Source organism: Vulpes lagopus, chromosome 9, assembly GCF_018345385.1.
Source record: "Vulpes lagopus strain Blue_001 chromosome 9, ASM1834538v1, whole genome shotgun sequence".
NCBI classification, from domain to species: domain Eukaryota; kingdom Metazoa; phylum Chordata; class Mammalia; order Carnivora; family Canidae; genus Vulpes; species Vulpes lagopus.
In genome coordinates, this window is record NC_054832.1 from 48051600 (window position 1) to 48078603 (window position 27004).

At 37.9% G+C, this 27004-nt stretch overlaps 1 protein-coding gene across 1 annotated transcript in view; it reads right to left on the bottom strand.

Annotated features, from left to right (window-relative positions):
• The window catches only part of ATP6V0D2 (ATPase H+ transporting V0 subunit d2), a 43760-nt gene extending 20081 nt beyond the window's left edge, over positions 1-23679 (bottom strand). The window contains exons 1-2 of the mRNA XM_041769629.1: positions 23403-23679; positions 12656-12827 (exon numbers count right to left, since the gene is read on the bottom strand). Coding sequence (XP_041625563.1) covers positions 12656-12827; positions 23403-23532 — 302 coding nt within the window. The 5' untranslated portion in view covers positions 23533-23679. The remainder of the gene's footprint in view (positions 1-12655; positions 12828-23402) is intronic.
• Positions 23680-27004: the final 3325 nt, after the last annotated feature.

A 27004-nucleotide genomic window follows, 5' to 3' on the forward strand; every position in this document is an offset into this window, starting at 1 on the left:
AGGCTCCCCGCAGGGAGCCTAATGTGGGACTCAATCCCAGGACCCTGGGGTCACGACCTGAGCCAAAAGGGAGATGCTCAACCCCTGAGCCACCCAGGCGTCCTGAGAAACCTAATTCTAAACCCAACTGTGTTACCTAAAAACCAGTTTAACAAGAGCTCCATTTTCTGTGGCTTAACATGGAAATATTTCTTCAACTTTGAATGTTTGGCATTTGGATTAGTAACACATATGAGAGCACTAGTAGAGGGCCTCAGATAAAGAAGGTGTGTGCAATCATACACTCTTAGAAAAAGATAATAAACCAGACTTTGGAAGAAGGGGAACAGGAAATTTATAAGCTACATAATCTTTGATATAAAAAATGTACAGTGTTTAAATTCTTGTATTTTCCAAGATTTCTACACCTCTGTAGTTTTACACCAAGTTCTAGCCAATAGAACCTTTTCTAATTTACCCATTGCTCTTAGAAGCTAAGAGGCTATCAACTCTTTTGTGGTCTAGAGACAAGGACTTGAATGGTAGTCATGTGGAAGACCGGATCATCCACAAGACTATAAATTATGTTACTTGCTGGGATATTAAATATTAAATCTGACTTATACTTATTTTAGAAAACCTGTTACCATCCTGTTCTGTACATGAGCTTTGTGTGGCCATTACTTCATGATGTTTCCTTTAAGATAGCTGGACTTCAAATAGTTTAATGTTTATCTCTTTGGGAATGTAATCCTTAATCTCAAACTATGTCTGTTAACTAGTTGTCATAAATGATAACTTTTTTTATATATTAAAAGGCCTGAGTCCCTTTGTTTGATGGAGGCGCTTCAAGACTCAGTCTGAACTTCCCCATTGGGTGCGTCTGGATGTCTGGATAGTAGATAACTTGGTGAACTTGGCGATTACAACAGATTCATTATCTGAAAGCATTATGACTTGGATTTGGCTTTATCACAAGAGCCATATCCTGAGATCAGGACTTGATTGCTATGGGTTTCTATAGCAAGGGGCTACCAAGAGGCTGGGTCAGCATCCTTTCATCTGCAACACATAATATATAGCGTTCTTGATACCAACGATTCTGTTTTAGGTGACCAGAACTGTGATATGTTTGCTAGGCCACACTTGTACAGAAGGAAAATACAGGGACAGGGACATGAAATACATAATCAAGAGTAATTGTTCACAGAAAGGATTGGGCTATGTGTGAAATAGACTTGGTGTATGCTAAGTTATTTCATTCCTCATGAAAGGCGCTGATCCACCCTTGACAGGCCCAACAGTATTTATTGTGACATGAACAATGGAGCCATGTTGGAAGTGTTTTCCAAAGTATTAATTTTCAAATGAAAATTTTCCCTGATCACATTGGTAAACATTTCTGTTACTACAGATTTATTTAATCCAATGCTAACTCCATTATCCTCACATAGGCAGTTCTGCTATTTGGTCTGACTTGCTAAATAGACTGTTGAGATTTAGAATATCCCCTATAAACATCTGCTGCCTCTTGAAATTTGGCTTTTTTGGGTAGCATTTCTTACTTCCCTAAAGTTTCCCTTTTTTAAATAGAAGAAGTGAAAATTAAAATAATTTTTAAAAGCAGTTAATTTTGCTGTCATGCTCATTTTTCCTTCTCACAAAATAAAATACTGAAAGAAGTCAGCATTGCCTACAATAGCATGTTTTAGAACAAGAAAGCTGATCACTATGCATTTCCCAAACCTTTGGTAGCTCTGGAATCTTTAGAAAACTCTTTTCTCAAGTACTTCTCTACAATCTTGATTTAACCCATCTATTTGGATTAAAAAATTCCTCAAACTTGTTTATCCTTTTCCAGTGTCTTTGTTTCTATTACTCTCTAGATGTATAAAACCTTCCTTCCCCACCAATTGCTAGAAATGGAATCCTTCCCATTCTTTAATGGTCATATTCAAATACCACATTTTTCATTAAGCTTTTAAAATATCTCCAGCTAGAAGTGATATCTTTTTTTTTTGTCTAAATTTTGCATTTATATTTATCCTGGGGTGAAATTAATTATCAATGTATACTGGCAGTATTGATGGTGAACATGAATAGTTAGCTCATTCACTCACCAATATTTATTGCATATCTGAGGAAATAAGACCTGGACTCAAATATTAATTCTGCCATTATTCAACTGTGTGCTTTTAGGTAAGTCATTTTACATATTCATTTCAAACGTAGTTATTTACAGATAATTCCTACCAATCTTTATTATTTTTTGTGGGCTTCAAGAAGCCTAACCATACGTGTACAGAGTAGGAACACAATGATGATGTTTTTCAATCAATGAATAAATTTTTCTTTATGTTCATTCAAGTACATTGACTCTGATACTGGTAAATAGAAGTGAAGGAGATAACCAGCTACCTCGTGTCTTAGCCTGAGGTCCCTTTCTAGAGGTCATAGCTGCCTATTCCTTGCTTTTTCTGTACTTTTCCATTGAGGAGAATTAGAACATAAGGGAGAGTACTCAACTGTCACCTCCTGTTTAGCCATACATGTAAATATTATGATAATTCTGAGGAAAACATCAGTGGAGTGGTTCTTCTTGCCAGTTACATGGGTTTAAACAAGCTGTGTCTAGTAGAGCCTGTTCATTTGGTGAAGAACATTTAACAGGTAGATCTCATCTTTATTAGATTCAAGACACCAGTAACAATAGATATTGGAGAATCTCATATCTTCTGATGAGGAAAGAAAAAAAAGGTGAGAGACTAGGAAAGTCACAAAACTTTCAGATATTGTTGGAATATGAGAGAGCAGTCTGCTAATATCTATCAAAATCGAAGACTGGCATATCTATTGACAATTTCACTTCTGGGAAACCATGCAAAAGAATTTCTGGCATGAGGAAGCAAAGATTTATGTACAATGATGTTTGTTGCAGCGTTACTTGGGATAGCAAGGAAATGAAACAACCTAGATGGACAAAAGGGAAATGGTTAAATAAATGATGGTAGACCCGACACAGTGGGATATAATATATGTGCTTCAAATAAGATAGATCTTGTGTGCTTATGTAGAAAATTCTGATGAGATTATGTAAAAAAGACAAAGTGCAGATAATACATATATGATCTTGCTGTTCTAAAACAATAAAACTAGCTATGTGTACTTATATTTGTTTACATATAAACATATGCATACATATAAAACTTTTTTCACTTAGAAAAAAATTATGCATCTAACATGAGAGTTGGAACACCTGGCTGGCTCAGTCAGCAGAGCATGCAAGTCTCGAACTTAGGGTTGAAAGTTGGAGCCCCACCTTGGGTGTAGAGATTATTTAAATTTGTTTCCTTATTTCTAAAATGCCAATAATATTAGTGCCACTCATACGGTTGTCATGAGAATTAAAAACGAACTTAATACACGTATAGTGATTATGTAAATGCTGGCTCGTAATGAACACTCAATAAAATTTAATTTAAAAAACTCTTAAGAAACACAGGCATAGGCTTTTTTTTCAATTAAAAAATAGAAAATAAACATGATAAAACAAAATACAAGTAAGGCAGTGAATATCTGGAACAGTAGCACGGTGAATTTCAATCTTTCCAGGTTAGGAGACAGTCTCAAATTTATTTTACTAAACAGTTGTTGGGGAAGGAACAGTGCTTTGGAAAACAGGCTATTGGGCTCAATCATGACCCCTGGTGGTTGATTATCATCCCCACCTGCTGTAGGGACAGCATCCTAAGCTCTTTTACATCCATTGCCTTGACATCCCTAACTGGCAGACACTAATTTTGCTGATGTCCTGTGGCATCGGCAACGCAATAGTAGTGCTGGTAAGCAGCACCATGTTTCTGCACCGGTTGCTTTGCCTCTTCCCAGCCACATCCACTTGCAAACAGGGTCTCATCCTTCAAGTCTTTGGCTTTGGCATCACTTCCTTTATGCAATCTTTTCTCGCTTTCACCAGGGGTTATACTCTAATGCAAGAAAAAAAAAAAGTAGCAGCATTTTTTGGGAGTATGTGGATGTGGATATGTTGTAAGTGTGGATATATTCATACATTATGTATATATATTTATATATTATATATGTATATCAGCCAGTTTCATGGGCCTGCAATCTATATAGTCACACAGGGTCCAATACAGAGAAGGGCCCCACACTTAGTTTAATTCTCTGCTGTTGCTCTCTTGAAATTATTAAACATTTTTTTTTTCTAACAAGGGCCCTATATTTTCATTTGCACTAGTTCTTGCAACATCCCTAGCCGGCCCTGTTTTCAAATTACGCTCACAATTTTATATTGACTATAATTATTACTATTCTAGATGAGGAAACTAAGGCTTTGAATGATTAAGGAACTTTTGTTTTCAAAATCCCACAACTGATGTATTATAGACTCAGGTTAGAGTCTACAAATGGTCACAAAAATTTCTCACCTGCAGCAGTGTCCCCTGGAGGGCTTATAAAAAGTGCAGATTCACAGACCACATTCCAGGACCTAATTAAACATAAGTTTTAGAGGCATGGTCTTGGAATCTGCATTTTAAGTAACTCTTCCATTGGCTCAGAGAACAAGTTTATGTTCAGTCACTCTCTAATTTTAGAACTTAGCATAGACCTTCTCTCCTAGCAGTCACTTAGTATATGGTATCCTGATTAAGTGAATGTCATCCAGTTCTAGACAGATCAAGTATTGCTATTGCAGGATAGCACCAGGGTTTTTCAACTCTCAAAGTGCTTGAGGCTTTTAAATGCTGGAGGCTTTATCAGCTTCTACAACTGAGACATTTTTGCTTCCTACTTGCTTTTGCCTTTGAACATCCACATGGAATCTCTGGCTATAAAACCTTAAAGTTGCTGCAGTCCTTAAGATTTCGGAAGGATTTTTCTGGCCAAAGATTTAGAATCACAAATGCAAAGTGGTGTCCAATGGTCGATTCTATAATATCATTGGGAATTTTATTGCTAAAATCGAAATTTGATAAATTAAATACTATGGGGACGTTGAGGTCAGGAAGACACAAAACTCAGCCCTTCTAAGATGTTCATGACCTTCATGGAAGGCTATATAGTCATTTACAAATGTTAGAAACATTTTTGACCTAGAAAAAATTGCTGATATTATATATGGAAAAGTTAAGATTCAAAATTATATTTAGAGTGATTTTAGTTCTTTTAAAATGTATGAAAAAATGAAAATAATGCCAAATGATGATGAGATTAAGGGTAATTTGTATACCTGTCTCTAATTTAGTAGGCTTCCTATTCTTTTTGGTTAGAAACAAAACCAAAATCCTTTATCTTACTGGCAGATTCTTTCTGTAGCTTAGAATTTCTAGAAATCATTGCCTATTTTCTCTCACTGATCATAAGTCAAGATGCTAAATTCTGTTAACACCTAATTCCCAAATGTATCTAACCACTGTCCACTCCTTTCTATCTTGGCTGCTCTTTCCAGTCCAGACGTTAAAAATATCTTCCTCTGGTTTCTGTTTCCAGTTCCACTCCATCAACGCACCTTTCACAGTATCAACAGAATAATCTTTCTAAATATGTAAGATCAGTCCCCTCACTTTTCAAGGCAGTGTAAGAGTTGAAAAGCAAAAACAAATGAACAAACAAAAAAGAGAAAGTAACCCCTGTGGCATGCTATCCAGTGATCTGATGTCACATATGAGCTTCTCTGCTTACCAGCTACAAGGCCCTTAAAGTATGCTCCAGGAAATGGGCATAATAAAAAAGTTACCAATTATTGAACAAACACTCTGTACACTATAAGAACAGATACTGTCCCATTGGTTAGAGGAGAAACTAATGCTGCATTACATTGCCTTAGGCCGAGGGCCTGTAAATGTTCAACCACTCTTCCAAGTGATTCCCAGCAGAATATGCTCCACCTTATAAGGTGGTGACTACTTGGTGAGGAGTATAGTCAACAGCACATAGGAAGCATGTCAGGTGGAAAACTTTCTGAAAAGCCTTGCTTTATTGACTTTAAATCATAGAGACAAAGTCGGAGCCCTAAGAATGTAAGTGCCTCGGAATTATATTACTAAATTTGTGACTATAAGTGATGGGGCAACCAATTCATCCAGTTTTAGTAGTAGAAGCCCTGAGAAACCCCTCCAGGTAAACCAAGGTGTACAGTCTCCTAATATATAGTGCAGTGACAAGCCTGTGGAAGGTTTATAATGCATCATCAAGATAGTCAAGAACTTTGATTAGCCTTTCTGAACCAATCTTGGAAGATTTCTTCAATGTGTGGTCCTTAACCTACAGTTCTTGGCTACTATTAGTCCAAGTACTTAAAGGCTATGTTTGATCTTGCTCTTGATTTTCCTGTATTCAGAAAATTTACATCCCCTGAGGTGAAATATTTTGAATATTGAAATATTATTTTTAAAAGATGGCTAGCCTCAAAAGGGATGAGAAGTTGAAATGCTGCCAGAAAGTGTTAAGTAGGAGGGAAGAAAAATAAAACAATTCAGTCCTATATTAAATAGTCTCTTCATTAAAATGCTATGGATTCATTCCTTTGTTTCACACAACTGTGTATAATTATAGTATACAAAACCCCCAGATCTTCCTGCTATTAAGCATTTAAAAATATCCATTCCAGATTTTCAAAATAAGTTTCACATATATGATAATTATATCACACAAATGTGCAATGCTTAGATTGTATTTATTATAACAACTTAAATTTAGACCATCTCTACTAAGGTTGACTTCACATCTTCATAAGGATGCCTTGGGCAAATTCCTGATAGAATAGTAATCCTATTTGATGGAATTTTGTGGGTGCTAGACACCTGACTTCACAAAACGTTCCAGAGAGAAATTAGAAAAGTAGTTTTAGAACTGTTTTTCATATGTACACATCTTGTTAGAGTAACACAATTCTAGGTCCTGCACAGAGTATCTGGATGCTGCCTGGACTGGCAACTCACAGGATATGGTGGGACAAATCATGGACTGACATTTAGAAGACCTCAGTTTTGGTGCAGTTGAGCTATTTGGTCTCTGACAAGGAGGTAACGCTCATGAGAATAATTGTGAAAGTGACTTCCAAGTCATAAAGTTGAGGCACCATGATGAGACATTTTTAATCAGAGGTGCATATCAGAATAACCTGGGTGTCTTCCAAAAGGGTGCCTGCCTCACTCCAAGGCCAATAAGCTCAGAATTTCCTGGAATATGAATCAGGAACATACAAACTTTTTAAATGCCCACAGATAATTCTGAATTACTTGCTTTTTTATAAACTACCAGGGCAGTGCAAGATCTTTAGCTTTCTAGATTGATGGATCTGGAATCAAATTCATTCCAAATCTCTTAATTATAGTGTGACTTTAGAAAATTCATTATTTTATTGACCCTCAGTTTCTCTAATTTAAAAAAAATGGAGATGTAAACATCTTCTTTGCAGGGTTCCTGTGTGGAGATGTAAATAAAACATTCAAGTAAAAGTGAATATTTTTGGGGGTCTAATAAGTAACCTAAAGATTGTAAAACAAGACAGATCAGAAGATCATAATAGACAATAGCGAGTGTTAGAGACCATGGCCACTAAAGAATGCAAGCCTTGACTAAATATATTTTTAAAAATTATTTTAAACGCTGACCTTATTATACAAAATGTATCTGCAGGCATGACATCTGGCGTAACATACTGGCCTAACATGTTGGCCAGTAAATAACCAATATTCAAGTGCTATATAAAATATAATATCCTGAGTTGTTTGGAAGTATCTACTCACTCTGTGTAAGGTGCTGCTAAATACAGAATTACATATTGAATCAACAAATATTCAGTGCCCATTACATACTAGCAAGTATAGATAGAGATACTAAAAGAAGTAATTCAAAGAATTTATAGCCAAGAGAGTAGATAAATTAAAACATGTCCATGACTAACACCCTTAACAGTACCAATACTACCTAGACCATCTTTCCATTTTCAACTTTGTGTTAATATTGTATGCAAGGCTTTGTGACCACCTGTATTCTTAGTATATAGTTTTTAAACATTGCTAATGACCAAAAATATTTAGAATTTTATGTAATTATGTTTTATTTTATTTTATTTATTTATTTTTAAAGATTTTATTTATTTATTCATGAGAGACACAGAGAGAAAGAGAGGCAGAGACACAGGCAGAGGGAGAGAGAAGCAGGCTCCATGCAGGGAGCCTGACGTGGGACTCGATCCCAGGTCTCCAGGATCACACCCTGGGCTGAAGGCAGCGCTAAACCACTGAGCCACCTGGGCTGCCCAGTGATTTTGTTTTAGAAACAGAGTACATTTTATCTTTTCAGTTTTATGTAGTTAATGTTTTAAAAGTGGAGCCCCACATGGAGCTTGAACTCAAAACGCCACGATCAAGACCAGAGCGGAGATCAAGAGTCAGATGCTTAACTGACTGAGCCACTCAGGCACCCCTAGAAACAGAGTACATTTTATTTAACTAGATCAACATGGTTGTTTGCTGTGCAATAAACATGTTTGCTTAATTAATGCTAAGGCTTCCTCCAAGTTTAAGATTCTATAGTTAAAACACTAACCGTGGAGTCATCGCATAAGAGGAAACATTGACCAAGTGACTCAGAGTCATTCTTAGAGCTAAAGTACTTTCTAATACATTTTGAGCATGTTTCTGTCCTAGGAGACCTGTCTCTCAACCCAAAAAGTATGAAATCTGGCAGCCTTTTGACTCCATTAAAATTCAACTGTCCTCTGTCATTACCATGGGTCAGGTTTTCTGAACTCATCTAAAATCTGAGCAAAATATGTATACAAAGCCTACTGCCAACATTTGCCTTATTTTAATTTTAAAGCATGACTCCTCCATCTGTTGATCTGTGACTCAGGCAAGTTACTGCACTTAACTTTAGTTTCCTCATTCTTAAAATGGTGATGATAAGAACTAAGATTTGTCAGGTTTAAAGGAGACAATGTTTGTAAAGCACTTAGCAGAGTCCTGGCATATAGTAATATTCCATAAATATTGTCTAGTATTTTGATTGTCATTTCTACTTCCACACAGATAGGGCCATCTTGTCTTCCCACTGAGGAATCTTTAATGATGTTTCCATAACTGCCCTTGTCAGGGTAATTTTTTGGCAGGAGGCATTGCTGCTTAGAAAGCCTCTCTCCCAGGCAGCCACTGAAGATCTGATATGAACCTGGAGCTGACCCAGTCCAAGCCCAAGCACTTTGTTCTTCACCTCAGCCATACAGGGAGGTAAGAGTCCTATGAGCAAACCTGGCCTCTTCTTTTGTCTCTTTTACATTTTGGGTTTCTGCTTCAGATTTTTATTTAAGAATATATATTTTTTAAGTTGGCTCCACACCCAACATGGGGCTCTAACTCACAACCCCAAGATCAAGAGTCACATGCTCTACTGACTGAGCCAGTCAGGTGCCCCTTCAGATTTTTATTTTATTTTCTTTCTTTCAGATTTTTATTGTTAAGGAAGGGTCTTGCAGATACTAACACACATATGGAAAATACTCTTCAATGTGATAAAGCCCAACTTCCTAAGCCTGCCATTGAAGACTGCATTTTCTGGCGGGCACCTACTTTTCTAACCTCCCTTCTCCATTTTTCCCTTCCCCTTTTGGCACGGCCCACTCCCACCAAAACTGACCTGTTATTCATCATGCATGCAGCGACCTTCCCATCTACATACTTCAACCTCAGATGCTCCACTTCTCCCTCTCTCCAAATTCTACTATTTTTCCAGGTTCAGCAACAATGTCAGATCTTTGGAAGGCTTCTCAAAGAAACTTCTTCTCAAAGAAAGTGCTTGGGCTTTGGATTGAGTAAGACCCAAAGTTTCATCTCTGACTAGCTGTGTATTTGCGAATTCTTTAAGAAATCAGCACCTGGGGTCTTGTCTTTATTATTTTTTTTATTTATTTTTTTTTTTAATTTTTTATTTATTTATGATAGTCACAGAGAGAGAGAGAGAGGCAGAGACACAGGCGGAGGGAGAAGCAGGCTCCATGCACCGGGAGCCTGATGTGGGATTCGATCCCGGGTCTCCAGGATCGCGCCCTGGGCCAAAGGCAGGCGCCAAACCGCTGCGCCACCCAGGGATCCCGGGTCTTGTCTTTAAATCAAATCCTAACCTATATAGCACTGATGGGAGATCTGATTGCACAATGTATGTTGGCACTAATCACATGTCTCAGGTATACCAACCATTACTTCCTGCCTCAAACCATGGTCATCTCTTCTACTTGCTTATTCATGGACATGGAATCAGAACAACTGGATAGCTGTTGGGGAAAAACAATTTGAGCTGGATCCCTAGTCTCATTCCTTACATTAAAATAAATTCTAGATGAACCAAAGTTTTAAATGTAAAAAACAAAACGAAAAAAAAAAAAAAGAGAAAAGAAAAAAGAAACATCAACAATAACAAATAAATGAAATAAAAGACAGGCAAATTTACTATAAATTTGGAGTAGAGGGACGCCTGGGTGGCTCAGCGATTGGGTGCCTGCCTTTGGCTCAGGTTGTGATCCCGAGATCCAGAATCGAGTCCTGCACGGGGCTCCCTGTGAGGAGCCTGCTTCCTCCTCTGCTTGTGTCTCTGCCTCTCTCTCGCAGTCTGTGTCTCTCATGAATAAATAAATAAATGTTTAAAAAAAATTTGGAGTGGAGGAGGGCTTTCTAAGCAGGATACGACAATCAGAAGCCAACGAATGAAAGGACTGATGATTATAGCTAATTTAAAAATTCCAATGTTTCTACAGGAAAAGAAAAGCTATAAAAATTAAATTATATCACACTGAGAAATTAATTTTGCCACATATATTAGGAAGAGCTAGCTTTCTTACGTCACCAAGAGCCGTTCCATAGCAACAAAAACTGCTGAATACTCCAATAAAAAAAATTAGACAAAGTATTTGGTCAGGTAGCAAACACACATGATTAACAAGTGCAAAATGATGTTCAATTCTGCTAACTCAATTCTGCTAACAAAGAAATAGAAGTCAAAGCAAAAGATACAACTTCTAACTTATTGGATGGGCAAAAACTAAAAAGATAATATCCAATGTTGGTGATGGTGTAAGGACACAGGCTTTCTCATGCACTGTTTTGGGGGGGTGCAAATTGGTGATACTTATATTAAGTACAACTTAGCAAAATTTATAAAAATTTTAAAAATTCCTTTGATTCACTATTTCTACTGCTAAAAATTTAGCTTAAAAATAAATTCAAGACCTACACAGTAATAAGCTAGTTGCAAAACTTTTTGCAATGGAAAAAAAATTAGTTATTTGTTAATAGATGCCTGGTGAATCGACTCATGATACATACCAAACATGGAATTCTAGGCAATTATAAAGAGAATTATGCTGACAAGGATATTTCTAAGAAATATTAGGTGGTGGGGCGCCTGGGTGGCTCAGTAGTTGAGCATCTGCCTTCGTCTCAGGGCGTGATCCCGGGGTCTTGGGATCGAGTTCCGCATGGGCTCCGGGCATGGAGCCTGCTTCTCCCTCTGCCTGTGTCTCTGCCTCTCTCTCTGTGTGTCTCTCATGAATAAATAAATAAATATATATATAAAAAAGAAATATTAGGTGGGGTAAAAAGTGCAGAAGGAATATGATCCATTTGCATAAATTTGAATTATGAAGTGAGATGGGTTGAGTGTGTATCAATAAACATACTCAACTGTAAGTATTTTTCTAGAAAATACATATGAAATGGAGAAGCATTTACTTTTGTGGAAAGGAACTGAGTGGGGAAGAAAGGGGCATGTGGAATAGAGGAATATTTTAATTTTATACCTTTCTAAACCAGTCTAAGGCTTGAATCTAATATTCTTGACTTTGTATATTACATTGAAATGGTATATTCATAATAATCAGCTCATCTATTGTGGACATTTGTTCCCAGCTTCTTTGTTAGAACTGGAGAGGCCCAAAATATTGAACACTGGATAAAATTTATTAACTGGGTTACTAAAGGCACAATTTATTATTGTGTGGAAATTCAAACATTGTTTAGAATGAAAAGCCTTCATAGTGAAAAAAAATTGCAACTACTAGTGATGGAAAGGAATAAAAATAAAACATGTGACTATGATGGGAGCTTCTTCTGCTTGTTGCAAAGGGAATCAGGAAAGGGTAGATGTAGCCTTAACAATAATTTGTGATGTTTCAGCTCCAACCTGACAAATGATCCAAAAATGTCACATAATATTTACCTTCAGTATCAGCAGCCAGAATGTTTTAAATCAGCATGCTTAAAATTTTTCTTAAAATGTAAACTGAAAACAGTGACTTTAAACAAAGAAAACAAACAATAAACAACAACAACAACAAACTAAACTTTACGCCCAACTTGGGGCTTGAACTCATGACCCTGAGATCAAAAGTTGCATGCTCTACCGACTGAGCCTTCTAGGCAGCCCTGAAAACATGGCTTTATGTGGAGGCTACCACCACCTACAAAATTATGTTTATAAATAAATGAAGTCTATCTTCTAGCAATGAATATGAGGCTTGGTGAGCTTATGTATTCAAATTTACAAACAAGAGAAAAAGGTTTTAAGCCTCATGCCAACTTAATGCCCCCCCCACCTATAACTATTATGGGTTGTTTGCACAAATAGGGGATCAATAGGGCTTCCTGCTACCACTTACGTCATGTATGTAAAAAATGTGCTCAGCGGTTCCAGGGAATGATTCTGGAAATATTCAAATTCTCTGCATAGCTTTTTCCTCATCTCCGTGTCAATTTTGGAAACAGTAAGAGGATTTGTTTGATTAGCCAAGAAGTTGCCATAATCAGTGGTCTGGAGATGAATTTTCACATCTGAAATTAAATGAAATCTCAAATCAGATTAAATTTTGAACATGCGTTAAGTAGCTTTTACAACATTAATTGAATTTATTGTGACTTTATGATAAATTGCATATTAATTATCTTATTAGACCTTAACATGAAGTCTACGTATGAGTTAGCTTTGAGTGTTACTATCTAAAGCAATAGAAAATTCAATGTTAGTACAGATATTCTAGTACAACAAAAAAATTCAATTAGTCAAGTAATCTAGAATTATTTAACACAGGTGAAAACATTAACAACCACCTAGTCCTAAGTTTACCTGAGCCAGTTGTAGTCATTTGGAAAGAGCTGCTCAGAAAACTGTCAAGAAGGGTCTAAAGCTTCATCTTGGTTTGATGGAAAAAATAAGTTTCTTAGTAGTATTTACCATGGGTATGGGAGGTGGAATGGGCAGTCTTCAACAATATCCTTTTATTATAGATAAAGAAATTGAGTCTCAATGAGGCTAAGTGGTGGGGTTTTATAGTAGTAAGGCTTGAATTAGGAGATGGATCTCCTTACTCTTGAAATCGAACATCATTTCCAGAAGACCATGCCAAGCATCCTGTAAATGGCAATGTTTTTGAATGCCAGGTAATTACTGAAGCATTAAGTGGGAGAGAAGGAGAGGTTAAGAAATGAAGCCAGAGAAACAAGCAGGGGTTGTCTCAAGAAAGGCTTGGAATGACTTCCTTTATCCCGAGGATAACCGGATTTCATTGTTGGCTATGAACTTATTGCTGCGGTAGCTGATGAGAGAGTGGATTTGCAATTAGGCCTCAAGTGATTCTTATGTATCTGAGATTCAGTGGACAGGCATTCTTTCTTACTATCTGGAGGAGATTATGTGCCGGAAATATTCTTTATCTGACTGCAGAATTTATTTGCTCAATTAGCTATTTAGTTAACTTGGTTTTTAAAAATTATCCTTTTTTTTTGGTGGGGGGGGCACGTCTTACTTGGCTTTTATTTTGGCAGCTTGGATTTTTATACAATTTGACAGTTTGCGTTCTCAACACTGAGGAATATTTGCCAACAGAAGAAATACAAATGTTATTTCTTTCAAAACCATGATATTTTGCTCATGTGGCATATGTTTCTTTTAAGCAAAATAATTTCCAAACCTTTTAGCTGCCAATGATATCCTGAAATTCAACATCTCAAGTATTTCAGATCCCCCAGGAATCGTGTAATACTGTTGTCAATGGAGAGGCAAATGAAATAAGAGGAACCTTTTTTTTCCCCAGCACCAAAACAATCCAAGGGACGCTTGCAGGGAGATTCTAAGAACATCTCAAAATCTGAAATGTTTGCTCTGAGCTGACGATAGACTGCTAACAATATCAGCAACGCTTATCATTTTATAGTTTTCAAAATGGGTTCACATAATTTTTTCTCTCCATTTCCCCAAGTGCTTATTTATATAGGTACATGATAAAAAGGACTTTGTGGTCAAATGAATTTGAAATAAACAGGCTTCTCAGCTGTAGCAATGGAAAGCCTTTAACACATTACGTTGAGTGATTTTTGAAAAGAGTATGGTACAGAACCTCCCGAGCCCACTAGAAAACAATGGAGCCACCCACGGAGCTCGCTTTGGAAAATTAGACTGCTTTTTTATCCAGAGAAGTGACGTTTTTTTCTTTTTCATTCAAATGAGGAAATGGAAATGTTTTCCAAACTGGGATCACTACAAACTACATCAAATTAATAGGTCCCAAATGGCAAAGAATAAAAGTATTGGATTAGGCTTTTATAACAAACATAAGTGTATAACACAGAGCAGCATATATATGTGTGCACACAGGGTCATAGTGTAAAAATGTGTCTTCTGTGGGTTGCAGTCACTGGGTTCAGTGGAGTGATCTACTTGGCTCCTGAGGCAGGATAGTGATCTGGGACATCATGATCACCTTCCATCAATTTGTTGGTCAGATCAGTTTTAAAAAATGAGAGTTTTTTTTTCCCCCTGTGCAGCTTCCTGTTTGGGGCTCTCTAATAAAGTGAATGTCCAGACCTTTCATACTTCATGTAGGTTTTATGCCAAGGAAGCACCCGCAGAGGTACCTGCAGGGGGTGCTATCCTTGAGGCATCCCCTGCCTTTTCCCTACACTCTGCTGGCACTGAACTTAATAAGATGTAATCTGACCTTTCTGAGCCCAGTTTCTTCACCTACAAAATGGATATAGAACCCATGCTTTGGGGTTGTTGAGGGAATTAAACAAGATGATGTAGGTGAAGAGCCAGCATGTGGAAGCTACTACATAATACTACCTTTTTTTTTTTTTTTTTCTTCTCACGTGTACCCACCCACTTCAGCAATAATTTATTTCAGTTGGCTAAAGACTTTGGTATTTTTTCTCTAAATCAGAATATTCTCAGCTGATGTATTGGCATTGGCCATCAGATCTTATAATTGCTCAGATTTTAATAAATATACCAATATCTATAAAACCGGAACTTCTCCCTCCATTTTTGCTAATTTACTGCCATCCTTACAGTGATAAAACTTCAAGTCCTTTTTGGTGCTTTCTTAAGCCAAATCCCCTGCCTTGTTCCTTCATGTCTTCTCTGGTTTCCACTCTTCTTGCCCTTGGTTTAGAATGGCCACCTGACATCAAGATTACTGCTGTGAGCTCTAAATTGATTCTCCCAAGCTCATTTCTCCTCATGTACTTACTCCCTGCCTCCAGTTTCATCTTTCCTAAGAATTCTTTTGAGTTAGTAATGACCCTATAAGAATCTTGGAGTCATTGACAGTTGTAGGCAGATCAAAAAGGACTTTCCTAATATTTGTACTGTTTTACCACTGACAGAGTGGTTCTAATGGACATCATCTCTTAACCTTAACAAATATTCTTATTTTATAGATGACGACACTGAGGCTCAGAAAAATAGCATGTTCATGTTTTCTATGCTCGCGAGTATTTGACCAACTATCTAAACAGGTCCCTTGACCTCACTCATTTCCTAAAGCTCCATAATCAGGTCTCCAAGGTCCTTCAAAGTTTTTCCCAGCTGAAATTCCAGCCTTATCTTCATGTATTCTAGTATTGCAGCCAAACTGGTTTACTCCTCATCCATGTTTTTATTAAGTACAGGAATCTGTAGTTTATTAATTTTCCCTGCTGGCCCAGAAGGCCCAGCCACCTCAACCCTGCTTGCCTGCATTTCATTGGCATTTTTCTAGCCTTTAGTCCTGAAGATCTGCTTCCCTTTTGAATATATCTTCCATCTATAGGTTTAACTCATTCTTGTATTTTATTTATCTTTTTTAAAGATTTTGTTTATTTATTAGAGATACACACACAGAGAGAGAGAGAGGCAGAGACACAGGCAGAGGGAGAAGCAGGCCTCATGCAGGGAGCCTGACGTGGGACTCGATCCCGGGTCTCCAGGATCACAACCTGGGCCGAAGGCAGTGCTAAACTACTGAGCCACCTGGGCTGCCCCTCATTCTTGCATGTTAAAACTTGGATTGTTTTTACTTATTTATGAGATCCTCAACTAGAGAACTGTTTAGGGAGTGAATAATATCTTACTGCTTATCATATTCTCTACTATCACCTAATACGATTTTTATCACATAAACTACAAATATTGGTAGATTTATTTTGTGCTAAAAACTTAGGACCACATAGTACTTCATTATACAATTCCATGCATGTCAACCAGGGTTGAAACTCCTCATTTTGGTTCTTATTCACCAAACAAACTGGTGCTCTCTGAAGAACAGAATCAGCTACATAGAACCATATATATATATATATACAAAACACCACTAATCATAACCATGAGATGGGAAGAATTATTCCAGGAATTCAAAAGTCTAGCAAAACAGGGGAAACTAGTTCTTGTTGTAAACACACTGTAGTTGAGGGAGGTACTTATGGTTTCCTAGGAATTCTTATGATTTAAAGTTTACAAAACATTTTCAGAATTTTCTGATGCTCTTGATCACTGGGAGTTAGGCCAGGGAGATATTATCTAAGTATCAGATAAGAAAGCCTCATGCTAAAAGTTAAGCAACCTGGCTTAATATCCTAGAGCCAGAAAGTAGAAATGCTAGGACTTGAACCCAAACATGCAGGCATTTCTAAGGTGAATTTTCAGATTCTTACTATGTGCAAAACACAGCCGTAGGCTAGGGGAACTAGCACATTAAAGCATATAGCCTCTGCTCCTTTTAAAAAAATGAATATTTCTTTTTAAAATTTCAGGTTCATTGAAGTACAACTGACAAACAAGACTGTAAGGTATTTAAAGTGTACATTTGATATACATATACATTGTAAAAGTATCTCCCCCACCACTTATCTTATTCCTTGGTGGCCTCACATATTGATAGTTTCTGTCCTTGAGAAACTTATAGTATAGGAGGCGATAGATTCATTTATTCATTTATGAGTTAAGCCCTTAACTGTTACTTCCAGGGGCTAGATAGTCAAGCAAGACAAGTGTCCTCCCAGCATGACGCATCTATGCATGCCAGAGAATCAGGTCCATTTCAAGGTACAATAGAGTACAAAGGTAAGGCCTGTCGATTGTACCCCAACAGGGCTGCAGTCAAAAGATTTACAGAGGAAGTAACTCGAGTGGAGACTGTAAAGAGGAATGAGTGTTCTCCAGGCAGACAGGTTAGAGAACAGAATTTGTCACCGAAGGGATAAACTTCACAAAAGGTAGAAAAGTTTTGAGAAAATGCTTGCAAGGTAGAGATCAGCAAGACTGCTCCAGCCTTTTGAACCAAGGGTAAAGTTTATCCTGCCTGATGAAAGCCATTGAAGTATTTTTGAACAGGGACGTGATGGCATTAGATATGCATTTTTAATACAAGGTGGAAAAACTAAGTGCTATAATTGGAGGTTCAAATAGTATTTAAGGGAGCATGAAGAAAGCCCTTTGAACGAAGTCCTCCTCCTATATGTATTTTTTCACTTAAAAATAGATAGTAGGTATAAATATAGATAGAAAGTGAAAGGTTGCCTGTGCTTGTCATCTACCACCACCCCCGCCCACTCATTCCTAGATGCAGGTAACTACTATTTTTAGTTTTGTTGGAACCTTTTAGTTTCTTTGTATCTAGACCAGCATATAGAAAAAATATTTTTAAATTTATCTGCCCTTTTCCTAGAGTACTATGCCACACATAGTTCTTCCCCTTAATAGATCTTGGTGATCGAATTTCCATATCAGTCCTCTTAAAGGGGTGTTGTCATGTTGTTTTTTTTTTTTAATAGCTACAGAATATTCTGTTATGTGAATGTTACATAAGTAGTTTAATCAGTTCCCTGCAGATGGACATTTGGTTTGCTTCCATCTTTTGCTATTCTAAACAATGCTATATGAGGTCCCAGGCCAAGCATGTATGCATTTGGAATTTTGATAGGTCCTGCCCAACTGCCCCCATTAAGAGTTCTTATTTTTTAATATTTTTATTCTTCAGAGTGGGAACCCTTGTAGGGCAGAGACTCTATCTTATTCAGTTTTACTTCCTCGACTCTGGCCAGAAATGATTAATATATTGTTGTTAAAATAATTCCTATTGGAAAGGAAGGAAGGTCATGTCCCCTAAAAGGGACATAATTGTTGGTGAGATATAATCAGATTTCCTCATTCCCTTAAAAAATATATATGGCAAGAGAGGACAAAGTGAAGTTTCAATCCACAAGGCCAGTGAACACTTCTCACCATATATTTTAGAAAAGATCAATGACTAAATTCTAGAGCTCTCAAGTATTAATTTTACCACCTTGTCTTCTTTGAAGAGGAAAGAATATTTACCGCAGTCTTATTTGTAATTTTAAAAATTCTAATGAAAACAGCAGTGTTACCATGAAAAGAAATGAAAAGAACTTAAATGCATGTGATTAAGTGAGAGAAGTCAGTCTGAAAGGGCTGCACACTGTATAATTCTAACTATATCACATTCTGGAAAAGGCAAAACTATGAGACAGCAAAAAGATTGGTGGTCGCCAGAAGTGGGGTTGCAGGCCAGGAATGAACAGGTGCAACAGAGGATTTTTAGGGCAGTGAAAATACTTTGTATGACACCATAATGACGGATACATGTCATTATATATTTGTCCAAGCCCATAATGTATAACACCGAGAGTGAACCATAACATAAACTATGGACTCTGGGTATTAACATGCATCAGTGTAGGTTCATCAGTTATAACAAGTGCACTGTGGGCTGCAGTGGGGGAATGCTGGCGGTGGCGAGGCTGCGTGTGGAGGCAGGAGCTATATAGGAAATCTCTGTACTTTCTCCTCAATTTTGCTGCTAACAACAACAACAACAAAAATTGCTGCTAACTTAAAAGCTGCTCCAAGAAACAGAGTCGTAATATTTTTTTTAAAAAAGTGTTAATTCTTTAAAAGAGTATTTCATGTCCCTTTAGCAGTATTATTTTGCTGCAAAATCACTTTTAAAGACTTTAAAGTTTCCATGTGATACAGCCTCCCAGCACTACCAGTGGGACCAGGCCATGTGAACTAGCTTCGCTCCTTTGTCTCTGGGAAAGACTGAGTCACGGAGTGTTCTAGCAACTGATTCAGGTCGCTGTTAGTCAGGGGCAGACCTTGGAACAGATGAGTATTTCTGATCACACTGGCACAATTATATACCTAGTTAAGCAGTTACGAATTCTAGGATTTTTCAAAAAGCTTTTCTAGACAATCTTCATTTTCTCTTCTAAATTTACCTGAAACCTTATGTGTTCTTTCTAAGTAATTCTAAAACAACTTGTGGGTGTCAGAACCCCTTTGAAGCCTAGAGAACTTGAAAAGACTAAAGGCAAATTTAATATTTGCCAAGTTAGCTTCTTTTCTTTACCTACTCTTCTTCATCCATTGTTGGTACAGTGCACATTTTATGCAAACGGAAACAGAAACCCTGAAGTCCTTACCAGCTAGCCCAAAAAAAATGACCTTGATTTCTTTTTTTTTTATTTTGTTTTTTGTTTTTTGAACTTGATTTCTTCTCTTCAACTCCTGCCCCCTTTTTTGGTAAGGAATAACTCCTTTTTTTTTTTTATTTTAAAGATTTTATTTCTTTATTCATGAGACACACACACACACACACACACACACACACACACACACAGATAGGGGCAGAGATACAGGCAGAGGGAGAAGCAGACTCCATGCAGGGAGCCCAATGTGGGACTCAATCCCGGGACCCCAGGATCAATCACGCCCTGGGCCGAAGGCAGATGCTCAACCACTGAGCCACCCGGGCGTCCCTCAACTCCCTTTTTTAAAATTTTATTTTTAAGTGATCTCTATACTCAGTATGGGGCTTGAACTTATAACCCCAAGATCAAGAGTCACATGCTGTACTGACTGAGCCAGCCAGGCTCCCCTCTTCTCAATTGGTAATCCAGCTCAGAAGATAGTTGAGTTTCTCTTCGTAAATGTGCAGATGCAAACAGTGCATTGCTTTTCACAAGTTATCTCCCAACAGCCTATGAAATAATCGGGTAGGGCAGGCCTTATTATTTTCTATATCAAAATGGAACTAGCATCAACACAGACAATCATCATTTAGCTCCAGTTCATGCTCAGGAGGCACAGACATTTTAGTAGGAAAAGAGATGCAGATATGTCTATACTCCCTGACAAGAGTGTCAGACTAGACACAGTTATTCTAAGCCTCAGTATCCTCAACTGTTAATGCAGACATGAAGTCCCTATTTAGATTTACTTTCTCAGCAGCCATTATAACCCGCAGTTTATTGACTCACACTTGATATTCCTGGGAGTCTCCAAACAGATTGGTACACAGATTCAAACAGGGGTGTGAAATGACTGGCTAAAAAAAATATATTATTAGGAGGAAAGAAGGATATAAACCTGAGGTACGGGGACAATAAACAATTGATGTATGTGCCAGGCTTTCTTAACCATGACCCCTGATATTCCATGGAAAATTTTGTATGTTATGCATTTGTGTGTACTTTTCTAAAAAGATTCTTGCTTCAGGTCTTCAAAAGGGTCTGAAATCCTTTTTCCACTCCCAAATTGAAGCTGAGGGTGGTTTCTCTGGATTCTTTGGTGAGCAGGCTAAACCAGATTTTGTATCACATTTTATGTATTGTTTGTGTTAAATTTGCATTCCTAAACTCGTTTAAAAGCTTGGCTGGTGGCGCTAGGCTGGCTCAGTTGGAGGAGAGCTGGCTCTTGACCTTGGGGTCCTGAGTTCGAGCTCCACATTAGGTGTAAAGATTACTTAAATTTTAAAAAATAAAAGCTTGACTGAAAACTAAATACAAATCATTCTAGTGGCTTCTGTTAAAAAAACACTCATTTTTCCCTGCATTCATTCACTTTTTCTTCTTTAAGCACATTCTCTCTTTTTTATTCAAGTAGAGTTGACATACATTATATTAGTTTCAGGTTATGACAATGATTCAACAACTGTATACATTATGGAATGCTCACCATGATAAGTATTAGTTATGCTCTATCGCTCTACAAAGTTATCGCAATATTTATGTAGATTTTCTGTACATGATTAATATTCTCTAGTCATTAAGCTTCTAATTTAATATGTTGAAATGATTTAGGATTTGGGATTATATTGCAATTATTTGTAGCCCACAAAATTATTTATCATCTGAAAGATTTTTCTAGCTGTCTCCATTGCTAATGAAAGGAGAGCATCTATCTCCATTTGAACAGCTCCACCTCAACTCTGGCTTTAACAAGTCAAAACCACAAGCAAATGACCCAGGACCTTCAGCCTCAGCAAAGTCACCTTCAGGTTTTTTGTTTTGTTTCTGCTTTCAACACACTTTCTAGCAGTTTGATCCTTCTTACTTTGTTTCTTCTAGAATAATCTGGAAATTTTAAAGCACCTTACTATTGACATATATTGATTTTATAAGTACATTTCAAAATGAACTAGCATAGATATTTTTATAATAAAAATGCTGTATTACAGATGCAAAATGTTTGATAGAGTTTTGAAAAAACTGTAGCTTAAAGATCATTTCCAAAGTAAAGGGAGCAATGGGGAGGTTTTAGTCAATGGGTACAAAGTTTTGGAAACACAGATTAATAAGTTCTAGAGATCTACTGTACAGCATAGAGAATGCAGTTGACACACACACACACAAATAATAGCAGGCAGGAAGAAACTTTTGGAGGTAATGGATAGATTTGCGGCATAGATTGTGGTGATGATTTCATGGATGTATACTTACCCCTAATTTCATCAGGTTGTAATACATTAAATATACACAGTTTTATGTATGTCAATCACACCTCAATAAAGTGCTTAAAAAAGGATAATTTCCATTCACATGTGCTTCACGTTTTCTAACATATCTCTCATGTATTACTTCATTTATTTCTCCAAACAAAGCAGGCAAAGCAGGCATCACCACTGCATTCTACAAGTGAGGACTCTGAGGCTCAGAGGTGGTGAGCCTTAGGCCACCTGTCTCCACTTAGCAGAAGTCAAGGTTAGTACTTTTGAATACAGGGCTTGGCCTCACCACCCACCCATCTCTTTTTTCTCAAGCTTCAGTTAGAGATAAACTTCAAATAAATCTTATTATCAATATATACTGAAAAACTACATATAGAATAAAATTCTCTAGACCAAATTTCTTAGCATTTTGAGGGGCAGGGGAAGCATGTGTCGTTGAGCAGTTTGATGAAGTCCTTCTCCAGATATTATTTATAAATATGTAGAATGAAAATACATAGGATTGCAAAGTGAACAAAATGTGTTAACTATAGTGATCAAGATGTTTTAAAATGTGTCACACTCTGTAACGCCTGGGTGGCCCAATTGTTTGAGTGTCCCACTCTTGATTTCAACTCAGGTCATGATCTCAGGGTGGTGAGAGTGAGCCCTACTCAGGGTCAGCTTAAAATTCTCTCCCTTTTGGGACGCCTGGGTGGCTCAGTGGTTGAGCGCCTGCCTTTGGCTCAGGTTGTGATCCCAGGGTCCTGGGATCGAGTCCCACACGGGGCTCCCTGCAGCGAGCCTACTTTTCCCTTTGCCTATGTCTCTGCCTCTCTCTCTGTGTCTCTCATGAATAAAAAAATAAAAGCTTAAAAAAAATTATCTCCCTCTGCCCCTCCCCCTTCTAGCATGTGTGCTCTCTCTCTAAAAAAATTAAAAAATAAAACAGGCGTAACACTGTACTTTATTAAGACATTAAATATCAAGATTAAAGAATAAGTGCAATGCCAAGTTTAATTGTGAAATCATGAAAATATAAATATTTCAAAATATCTGCAAGAATCGTAGAGGGATATGAAAATATTGCATTTCTGTTGGTGACACAGTACTAACTAACCACTGTGACTTGTTGCCTACATTCACAATAAAAGGAAATGCTAAATTTCACTTAGAGAAAATGGAAAAGAAAGATGTAATTTTTTTTCCCTCCTCCAAGTGCATGGGCCGCTGAAATCTGGGCCCTGGGAATAAGAACCTGTTTTGGACTCTCAGGCCATAGGAGCACAGTCCCTTCCCCAGGCTTCCAATGGGCAGCATCATTTCCTTTTTCCCCTTTTTAAATGGTGGGAAGAGCAGGGCTTACCTTCCAGGGTCTCGCACTGGACCAGGTTGATGTAGTCCTGCTGGGTCAGGAGGCTGGCCTTGCACCCACGCACCAGGCCTTCCAGGTAGCCATGGTCCACGTTGAAGTACAGCTCGGCGCCCTCAAGCATGGGGAAAGAGATCACTGCCAAGTGGGGCTGACACAGCTCTGGATCCTGGTCGGCTCCTGAAAATTTGCTCTAGTCTGGAAAAAAGTGTGAGCTGTTATGAGGCGCTATCAGGAAGAGATCTATCAGCTGATAGTCAGTACTCAGGGTTTTTATGACTAGTTTCCTCTGGTTTCTGTGGATCTCAACAGCATGCTCAGCCCTGTTTTCACAGCAACAGTGAATCAGCAAGACAAGCCAAGGAAACCTCAACAGGGAGAAGGAGAGTAGGAGGGAGGGAGGGTCAGGGCTCTGCTCTTCCCCTCCCAGAGCAACTGGCCCCCTCCCAGCTTTGCCACTGGAAGGCCTGAGACACCTGTGTGTTTTGGGAACATTCCTCCCTCCATCTGAGTGCCTGAGCTTTCCATTGTGAATTGCATTTGTCCTAAATTTCTTGAGGACTGTTAATATGGAAGAAGGGAAGGCTTTTCTTCTTTTTTAAAAATTAAGTTGTAAATAGATTGGTTGTGAGCCGGCAATTTGAAGAATCCTGAGAAGTGAGAATTCAGCAATGCAGTTGTTTGTAAAGCAAATGTTTAGGAACGTCTTAACCCTTGCAAAGGCAGATAGTTGTTTACCCCCCAGCCTACCCCTCCCCCTACCCCGCCCCTTGTCCCCTGCCCCCAGCCCCAAGTCTGGGAGCAGAGCCTAGAAAGCAATCCTGAAGGCAAATACACAGAGCTGGGATCCTATAATAAGCCACTACCTTTGCAAAATGGGACCTTTTATAAGACACTCTCTATTTTCTTTTTCCCATTTAAACCTCACAGTCAATGGAACATATATCTGGGCAGATAGTATTATCACCCAAATCACAGATAAGAAATCAGATCTCAACATCCATGAGGCACCTCAAAATGCACAGGTGGTAATACAGTACGTACTTAATTAAGCCAGGACTTAATTATTGAGTTTCATGCTCCAAAAAGGAGTGCTTGTTCTTTTCTATACTTAGCTCAAAAACTGTGTCAAATACCTTGAACACTATTTTACATATATCGTAATTCACTTTCATATATATTGTGTTAAATTCTTAGTTGAATTTAAAGTGCCAGAAATTTTCTAGTCTGTCTCCGTATTTTCTTTTTAATATTTTATTTATTCATAAGAGACAGAGAGAGGCAGAGACACAGGCAGAGGGAGAAGCAGGCTCCATATAGGGAGCCCGACAGGAGACTTGATCCCGGGACTCCAGGATCACGCCCTGGGCCAAAGGTAGATGCTCAACCACTGAGCCACCCAGGCGTCCGTCTCCATATTTTCAAACTGGGAAAGCTACATAAGATTGAATCACAATCACAAATTCTGCTTTAGTTGTTGAAAATCACAGAGAGTCAGACTTGGGTTAGTACAGTGCTCAGCACTTGAGAGCATTTAATAAATAGTAGAAGTCCTTTTGACTACCATCCATCATTATCCAACCCTACCCCCAACATTTCCAGCATCTCCAAACTCCCTGAGTATGTTTTAGGTTGAATCCTATGAACTTCTAACTCTTGTAGCTCAAACAAGTGGTTGCCTGTCAGTAATTTTATACAGTTCAGTTTAATACAAACCCACAATTAAATAAATTATAAATCAAACTCATCATCCTCTGATTATTTTATTATATTATTATTTATGCACTTGAGATTAAGTCTACTGTATATATTTGGTAGATAACCTATATAATGGTTTGCTGCTGTGTATTCCTTTTCAAGCAAGGTTTAATGGTATCATTATTGTAGCTTCAAGTTGACCATGGTGGGAGTGATTAGAACATGGAAATAGGCAAATGGTACAAATCAGGGCTTGGTGATTTGTTGGTTGTGAGTAAAGGAGAGGCAAGGTTAGGTAGGGAGAGATAAATAGGGGGCTATGTGATCAAGCTCATGGAAATCCCCAAAATACTGAGGTGTAAGGAAACCAGAGATAAGGGAACAGAACAGGCTAGACCACCTGCCCTGGGTGGGGTGGGGAGGGTGTCTTTTTAATGACAGTCATATGACCAACAAAGAATGCCCAGACCTTAAAGAAGTAAACCATTAGGGATCCCTGGGTGGCTCAGTGGGTTAGCACCTGCCTTCAGCCCAGGGCGTGATCCTGGAGTTCCGGGATGGAGTCCCACATCAGGCTCCCTGCATGGAGCGTGCTTCTCCCTCTGCCTATGTCTCTGCCTCTCTCTCTGTCTCTCATGAGTAAATAAATAAATTAATTAATTAAAAAAAAAGAAGTAAGCCATTAAGGACGTTATCATGAGTTCTTAATCAAACCAAGACAACACAAGAATGGTAAGACCACAAGATCCCTAAATAAATAAAAGACTTGTCAGTGGAGGCCCAAGTTGCTAACCCTGTCAGGATCTCTCTCACTCCTGATAACTTTCTCTGTATTCTTGCTTAATAAACTTCTATCACTTTACTTGCTCTGCTTTGTCCTTGAGATTCATTCTTTGACTCCGTGAGACAAGAACCTCGCTCTCCCACTTCATTTGTTTGTCCAGGCTTGAGAAAATGTTAATAATGCAAACTAAACTTTAAAGTATGTGGTACCTCTAGCCATTACATTGTGAATTGTAAAATTTGGAGACATAAGTCTTCCAGTTTTCAAAGATGATTTTCTGATTTAACAAAGATAGCCCTCATGTAATAAGGAACAAGTGTAGTTCGGATACATGTCTTTACTGATTCACTTTCATCCTACTCTTTAATGTAAATAAAAATATCCAGCACCATTCATGTTGGAACTACATTTATTTTGTCAAACCAAAGATTGGCTACAGATACTCGAACAAAGATCAAGGAAAGCATTCTGTGAAAATCAATCGATTATATGGAATTTACAACATGCAGCATTATTTCATTGTTAGTTGTAGATTGGGTGGTACACATCCTTTATATTAGTAAAATTTATAATAAACGTATACACACATATTTTGGAGGGAGAGCCAATTGTTAAAACATTTATAGTACAACATACAATCCTCATAGTTTTGCCCAGAGCTACCTCTGCATGTCAACATGCTCAAAAAAGACTTTTGTGTATGTGTGTGTGTAAAAAGACCTTTACATTTATGTGTAGAGCCAAGTTCCAATGACAGATACCGGGGGCTGTTCGTTGGCTGTAGAGCATGCGACCCTTCATCTCAGGGTTGTAGGTTTGAGCTCCATGTCCAGTATAGAGGTTACTTAAAAAAAATATTTTAAGGACTAAAAAACAATAAAAAAAATGATATATGTCAACTTCCTTTGCGACTGCAAAATTCATGAATGAGGCAGGCCAAGTACTTCTTCACATTATCCTTCAAACTTGGCACAAACAAAAATGTCTCATTCCTGCTAAAGGTATTTGTCAAAGATGAAATCCAACTTGTGAGAGATGAGAGGGAACCCAGCACAGTGACATGTATCTGGAGTTTCTTTATTAATCCGTCCCCATGGTGCAAACAAAAGAAAAA